The 8299-nt window shown below is 33.5% G+C and overlaps 1 protein-coding gene across 1 annotated transcript; it reads left to right on the top strand.

Moving 5' to 3' along the window:
• Window positions 1-349: 349 nt before the first annotated feature.
• LOC123431362 (antimicrobial peptide 1b-like) lies at window positions 350-810 on the top strand. The gene has a single exon (XM_045115172.1). The coding sequence runs from the start codon at window positions 361-363 to the stop codon at window positions 685-687; it is 327 nt and encodes a 108-aa protein (XP_044971107.1). The 5' UTR covers window positions 350-360; the 3' UTR covers window positions 688-810.
• Window positions 811-8299: the final 7489 nt, after the last annotated feature.

Genomic DNA, 8299 nt, shown 5'->3' with positions numbered 1-8299 from the left:
TGTTGAAACAGGTAATATAAATTTATTTGTTTAATTATGTATGTTTCATTTGTGTAGTTGCATATATTTTGTAGATAACGTATGAAAAATATGAATTTTTTTGACCCTGGATGGGCTGAGAAAATAGGTCCATTTTACCAGATAACACGGTTTCGGCCACCGGAGCAGCGACCTATTAGGACAGTCGGGCCGATGATGAAAAAATGTGCTGGAGGTGACGGTATACATCACATCCGACGGCTAGAAATGACCCGATCATCAAAATGGACGGCTAAAAAAGCAAAACGCTGAGAGGGCTCGCTTTAGGTTCAGTTTTACTGTCCTAAATGGCGCCATATTTTATCAGACACCGGTCCACACATGATGAAGCCACACATGTCCGCCGTGGTGCTCAGATCCCGGAGGGTGGCGGCCATCCTGCTGGCCGTGGTCCTGACGGCGGTGCTGGCCACGGCGGCGAGCGGCGACCAGGCGCGCGGAGCAAAGTGCCCCAACTGCCTCTGCTGCGGTAAATACGGCTTCTGCGGCAGCACGCCCGACTACTGCGACGTCGGCTGCCAGAGCCAGTGCCGCGACGGCGTCATGGAGCAGGCATTGCCGACCGAATCGGATCCTGCTACAAGAGCCACGGCGACGTCCTCGGCGTCGGCTAAGGGAGTACCGGCCTCGACTCCTACACCTAGCTAGCTAGAGGATGTATCGACCTTGAACAACGGGCTCTAATCGATCATGGTTGGGCTCGCGTCGCAGTGAAACTGGCCGGTCACTAGCTACATGTAGTACGTATGAGTCCATAAATAAATAATCTCAAGAAGCAGTATGTGATGTGACTTGCAACTTTTAACAAGACAGTGCGTGAGGATTTTGTTGTCTACGGTGGTGTGGCGTGTGGTGAGTGCGATGTCCGTTAATCGGTGTGCTACAACAAAGAAATGTTGCGCAGTCGTGAAGAATCTAGTTCCAAGCAGGATTTGACCATACGGCGGGGCAAAGGACATATTGAAACACACAAGGTACATACAGAAATATTTCAAGTCTTAAATATTAGAAATCTCAGCCGTCAAATCCTAATTAATGAACGGTGACGAGTGAGTGGGTGAAAAATCAGCCGTCAAATCCTAATTAATGAATGGTGACGAGTGAGTTATACTGCCCAGTTTAAGAGTTGGAATCGTGGATGGTAGCGCTGCTCCAGCCCTCCAGTATAGACGAGTGAGTTACACTGCCCAGTTCAAGAGTTGAAATCGTGGACGGTAGCGTGGCTCTAGTCCTCCAGTATAGACATGGCGAGGGCATTTTGGGAAGAAGAGAAAAACAGCCGGGCCGCGACGGCCAGTGGCCCATTCCACCCCATCCTGGCACTCCCAGTTCGTTCCCCACCACGCTCACTAGGGTTTCGGCCGCCGCCGTTGTGCGTTGCCCTTCCTCCGCCACACAGAGAGAGATCCATGGCCCCTAATCCTCGTCGCCGCCGGCACCTCCCGCTCCTCGTCGTCGTCGCTAAGTTTGTAATTGATTTATGCTGTTATCATGTTTGACTTGGAGTATTTGCTTCTTGTAGTGCTTTGATTGATTTATGCTGTTATCATGTTTGACTTGGAGTATTTGCTTCTTGTAGTGCTTTGATTGATTTATGCTGTTATCATGTTTGACTTGGAGTATTTGCTTCTTGTAGTGCTTTGATCTGCTTGAAAAATGCGCCCAACCTACCATCAAAGAACTTCCATGCATTGACAAGGTTGGATGAAAATAGAGCCAAGTGTCAGGTACTTGATGTTGAATCTTAATTATTTCTAATATGTTTTTGTTATTTTATTCCAATAAATGACAAGACTAATCTGTCATTCACAATGCTTTTGCGGCTAGCATTAAAAGCTGGTGTCTACTGCTCGGCCTTGGAACCGACGTCTACTGCTCGTCGCTGGTCGTTTTTGGCAGAGGAGGCCACGGTGGTTGGCCGCCCTGCCTACCCTGTAGGATTCCAGTCGACGCCAACATTCATGACGTCTTGATTTCCATATAAGTAGCTTCTCCCCAGTCCATACTGGTAAAGTCCCAGAGAACTGATTATTGTTGAGATCAAGAAAGATGAGTGGTGTACATTTCTGCAGCAGCAAAGGAAATGCACCTGAGATGTTGTTTCCGACAAGGTGTGCGCCAATAGCGGCGGCAGGAGAAGCCTCCGACGACGGCGCCGCAGCAAGAAATCGACCATCGCAAGCACGACCTATGAATTGGAAAAACCCAATTATAATAAGATTATGCTAAGGGTTTATGTAATTTTGCCAGGAGCATAAACTCTTTTTAGAAGATTTTGCCCAAAACAAAATTTGTATGATAAATACGTGAAAGAAAGGTTTTGTAGGATCCTGTTAACCGAATTTCATGAAACAAGATATACAGGATATGCTAAAGATGCCTTAAGGTTTGCCAGAGCCACACACCCTCCCACCCCCAAAAACGACGCATGTGCGATGTTTGGAACCACCTAAATCTAGTGATTTCTGCATAGGAAAATTAACCTAAGTTTTTTTGGGAATGACCCCTGAGGTTAATGCAAACTAGTTCAAAGGTCCTCTCCCTCTATTATGTTTACAGAAAAGCAGCATTAGAAACTTCATTCAAATACAAATTCATAGCTAAATTGTTTGGTAACTTATACTAAGTTGATGTTCATTCATTAAAGTGACACTGTAAAGGGGAAAAGATGTTGTGACTCCTTTTTTTTCCGATGGGAAGGGGTTGTAATTAACCTCGGGACCCAAAAAACATGCTTAGTTGAAGCAAAAAGTTTATTTTAGATCCTGAATTTATAGAGGTTCGGCGAAACGAACCCTCACGTCGAAAATATTTGTTGATTGCACCCTGAACTATGCAATCCGGGTCTAAAAAGAACTCTGGATTCGTTTTTCAAACCGTGATTGTTGACGTGACCGGGATTGCGCTGCGCTGCGAGGAGCACGCGTAGAAAAGACTGGACCAGCCCACACATTCTTTATAGAGTACGGACCGAAAAAAATAGAGACAAAATTACATGACCAAAAAATAATGTTTCCTCGATAATCTTTTTGAATACATCATATACATTTTTGGAAATGTCCCAAACATAATTTTGAAATGCGTGAACATTTTCCAAATGCACCATACATTTTAAAATTGCACACACGTATATTTTTACACTATTTAAATATATTTTAAACTGCCACATACTATTTTTTGTAATACGTGAATATTTTTTGATTTCATTTTTCTTTTCTTGTTACTGTTTATTTTCTCCTATATTATAACAGGTGACTAGCCTCTTGCGATTGCGAGCTCAAAGCCACGCCTCCAGAGAAGCTTCGTGTTTCGTATTGCAGCGCCCAACCTAAAACACTAGCCATAGCGGACATTTTGGCCGCTCTAGAATTTGAATCAGTTAATGTAGCGAACTAGGATTAGTTACTGCAGTGATATTTTTTGTTTGAAAAAAGTACTGTTTTTAAAGTGTACATTTTGGAAACGTGCAAAAGTTTTTTTGAATTTTTGAACATTTTTTGGCAAAAGAAACATTTTTGAATATATGTAAAAAAAATAAATTCTGAACAAATTTTGAAACCGTGAACATTTTTTGAATTTTTGAAAACACATTTGAAAAATGGAACATTTTCTGATATTCTGAACAAAAATTTGTAACTGCGGACATTTCTGAATTTCTGAACAATTTTCGGCAACCGGATTTTCTTAATATATGTACAAATTTCGATGTTTGAATTCTTGATAAAATATTTGAAAAATGTAACATTTCCTGATATTCCGAATAAAAAATGTAACTTCGGACATTTTCTGAATTTCTAAACAATTTTCGGCAACAGGGACATTTTTTTCATATATGTAAAAATTATGAAATTCTGAACAAATTTTGAAACTGCGAACATTTTTTGAATTTTTGAAAACACATTTGAAAAATGGAACAATATATGTACAAACTATGAGGTTCTGAACAAATTTAGAAACCGTGAACATGATTCGAATTTTGGAAAACACATTTGAAAAATGGAACTTTTCCTGATATTCTGAACAAAATTTTGTAACTGCAGAGATTTTCTGAATTTCTGAACAATTTTCGGCAGCAGTGATATTTTTAATATATGCACAAATTTGGATGTTTGAATTTTTGAAAACATATATGAAAAACGTAACATTTCCTGATATTCTGAACAAAAAATTGTAACTGCAGACATTTTCTGAATTTCTGAACAATTTTCGGCAGCAGTATTTTTTTAATATATGCACGAATTTGTATGTTTGATTTTTTTTAAACATATATGAAAAATGTAATATTTCCTGATATTCTGAATAAAAAATTGTAACTACGGACATTTTCTGAATTTCTGAACATTTTTCGGCAACAGGGACATTTTTTAATATATGTAAAAATTATGAAATTGTGAACAAATTTTGAAACCAGAAATTATTTTTGAATTTTTGAAAACACATTTGAAAAATTGAACATTTCCTGATAATACGAACAAAATATTATAACTGCGGACATTTTTTAATATATGTACAAATTTTAAAACCGTGAACATGTTTTGAATTTTTGAAAACACATTTGAAAATGGAACATTTCCTGATATTCTGAACAAATTTTTGTAACTGCGGACAATTTCTGAATAATTTTCGGCAGCAGGGATTTTTATAATATATGTACGAATTTTGATGTTTGAATTTTTGAAAACACATTTGAAAAATTGAACATTTCCTGATAATACGAACGAAATATTATAACTGCGGACATTTTGTAATATATGTACAAATTTTGAAACCGTGAACATGTTTTGAATTTTTGAAAACACATTTGAAAAATGGAACATTTCCTGATATTCTGAACAAAAAATTGTAACTGCGGACATTTTCTGAATTTCTGAACAATTTTCGGCAGCAGTATTTTTTTAATATATGCACGAATTTGTATGTTTGATTTTTTTTAAACATATATGAAAAATGTAATATTTCCTGATATTCTGAATAAAAAATTGTAACTACGGACATTTTCTGAATTTCTGAACATTTTTCGGCAACAGGGACATTTTTTAATATATGTAAAAATTATGAAATTGTGAACAAATTTTGAAACCAGAAATTATTTTTGAATTTTTGAAAACACATTTGAAAAATTGAACATTTCCTGATAATACGAACAAAATATTATAACTGCGGACATTTTTTAATATATGTACAAATTTGAAACCGTGAACATGTTTTGAATTTTTGAAAACACATTTGAAAATGGAACATTTCCTGATATTCTGAACAAATTTTTGTAACTGCGGACAATTTCTGAATAATTTTCGGCAGCAGGGATTTTTATAATATATGTACGAATTTTGATGTTTGAATTTTTGAAAACACATTTGAAAAATTGAACATTTCCTGATAATACGAACGAAATATTATAACTGCGGACATTTTGTAATATATGTACAAATTTTGAAACCGTGAACATGTTTTGAATTTTTGAAAACACATTTGAAAAATGGAACATTTCCTGATATTCTGAACAAAAAATTGTAACTGCGGACATTTTCTGAATTTCTGAACAATTTTCGGCAGCAGTATTTTTTTAATATATGCACGAATTTGTATGTTTGATTTTTTTTAAACATATATGAAAAATGTAATATTTCCTGATATTCTGAATAAAAAATTGTAACTACGGACATTTTCTGAATTTCTGAACATTTTTCGGCAACAGGGACATTTTTTAATATATGTAAAAATTATGAAATTGTGAACAAATTTTGAAACCAGAAATTATTTTTGAATTTTTGAAAACACATTTGAAAAATTGAACATTTCCTGATAATACGAACAAAATATTATAACTGCGGACATTTTTTAATATATGTACAAATTTTAAAACCGTGAACATGTTTTGAATTTTTGAAAACACATTTGAAAATGGAACATTTCCTGATATTCTGAACAAATTTTTGTAACTGCGGACAATTTCTGAATAATTTTCGGCAGCAGGGATTTTTATAATATATGTACGAATTTTGATGTTTGAATTTTTGAAAACACATTTGAAAAATTGAACATTTCCTGATAATACGAACGAAATATTATAACTGCGGACATTTTGTAATATATGTACAAATTTTGAAACCGTGAACATGTTTTGAATTTTTGAAAACACATTTGAAAAATGGAACATTTCCTGATATTCTGAACAAAAAATTGTAACTGCGGACATTTTCTGAATTTCTGAACAATTTTCGGCAGCAGTATTTTTTTAATATATGCACGAATTTGTATGTTTGATTTTTTTTAAACATATATGAAAAATGTAATATTTCCTGATATTCTGAATAAAAAATTGTAACTACGGACATTTTCTGAATTTCTGAACATTTTTCGGCAACAGGGACATTTTTTAATATATGTAAAAATTATGAAATTGTGAACAAATTTTGAAACCAGAAATTATTTTTGAATTTTTGAAAACACATTTGAAAAATTGAACATTTCCTGATAATACGAACAAAATATTATAACTGCGGACATTTTTTAATATATGTACAAATTTGAAACCGTGAACATGTTTTGAATTTTTGAAAACACATTTGAAAATGGAACATTTCCTGATATTCTGAACAAATTTTTGTAACTGCGGACAATTTCTGAATAATTTTCGGCAGCAGGGATTTTTATAATATATGTACGAATTTTGATGTTTGAATTTTTGAAAACACATTTGAAAAATTGAACATTTCCTGATAATACGAACGAAATATTATAACTGCGGACATTTTGTAATATATGTACAAATTTTGAAACCGTGAACATGTTTTGAATTTTTGAAAACACATTTGAAAAATGGAACATTTCCTGATATTCTGAACAAAAAATTGTAACTGCGGACATTTTCTGAATTTCTGAACAATTTTCGGCAGCAGTATTTTTTTAATATATGCACGAATTTGTATGTTTGATTTTTTTTAAACATATATGAAAAATGTAATATTTCCTGATATTCTGAATAAAAAATTGTAACTACGGACATTTTCTGAATTTCTGAACATTTTTCGGCAACAGGGACATTTTTTAATATATGTAAAAATTATGAAATTGTGAACAAATTTTGAAACCAGAAATTATTTTTGAATTTTTGAAAACACATTTGAAAAATTGAACATTTCCTGATAATACGAACAAAATATTATAACTGCGGACATTTTTTAATATATGTACAAATTTGAAACCGTGAACATGTTTTGAATTTTTGAAAACACATTTGAAAATGGAACATTTCCTGATATTCTGAACAAATTTTTGTAACTGCGGACAATTTCTGAATAATTTTCGGCAGCAGGGATTTTTATAATATATGTACGAATTTTGATGTTTGAATTTTTGAAAACACATTTGAAAAATTGAACATTTCCTGATAATACGAACGAAATATTATAACTGCGGACATTTTGTAATATATGTACAAATTTTGAAACCGTGAACATGTTTTGAATTTTTGAAAACACATTTGAAAAATGGAACATTTCCTGATATTCTGAACAAAAAATTGTAACTGCAGACATTTTCTGAATTTCTGAACAATTTTCGGCAGCAGTATTTTTTTAATATATGCACGAATTTGTATGTTTGATTTTTTTTAAACATATATGAAAAATGTAATATTTCCTGATATTCTGAATAAAAAATTGTAACTACGGACATTTTCTGAATTTCTGAACATTTTTCGGCAACAGGGACATTTTTTAATATATGTAAAAATTATGAAATTGTGAACAAATTTTGAAACCAGAAATTATTTTTGAATTTTTGAAAACACATTTGAAAAATTGAACATTTCCTGATAATACGAACAAAATATTATAACTGCGGACATTTTTTAATATATGTACAAATTTGAAACCGTGAACATGTTTTGAATTTTTGAAAACACATTTGAAAATGGAACATTTCCTGATATTCTGAACAAATTTTTGTAACTGCGGACAATTTCTGAATAATTTTCGGCAGCAGGGATTTTTATAATATATGTACGAATTTTGATGTTTGAATTTTTGAAAACACATTTGAAAAATTGAACATTTCCTGATAATACGAACGAAATATTATAACTGCGGACATTTTGTAATATATGTACAAATTTTGAAATCGTGAACATGTTTTGAATTTTTGAAAACACATTTGAAAAATGGAACATTTCCTGATATTCTGAACAAAATTTTGTAACTGCGGACAATTTCTGAATTTCTGAACAATTTTCGGCAGCAGGGATTTTTATAATATA

This window comes from Hordeum vulgare, chromosome 2H (assembly GCF_904849725.1).
Source record: "Hordeum vulgare subsp. vulgare chromosome 2H, MorexV3_pseudomolecules_assembly, whole genome shotgun sequence".
NCBI classification, from domain to species: domain Eukaryota; kingdom Viridiplantae; phylum Streptophyta; class Magnoliopsida; order Poales; family Poaceae; genus Hordeum; species Hordeum vulgare.
Note: the sequence above shows the minus strand (reverse complement) of the source record. Positions and strands in the feature narration are given on the sequence as shown.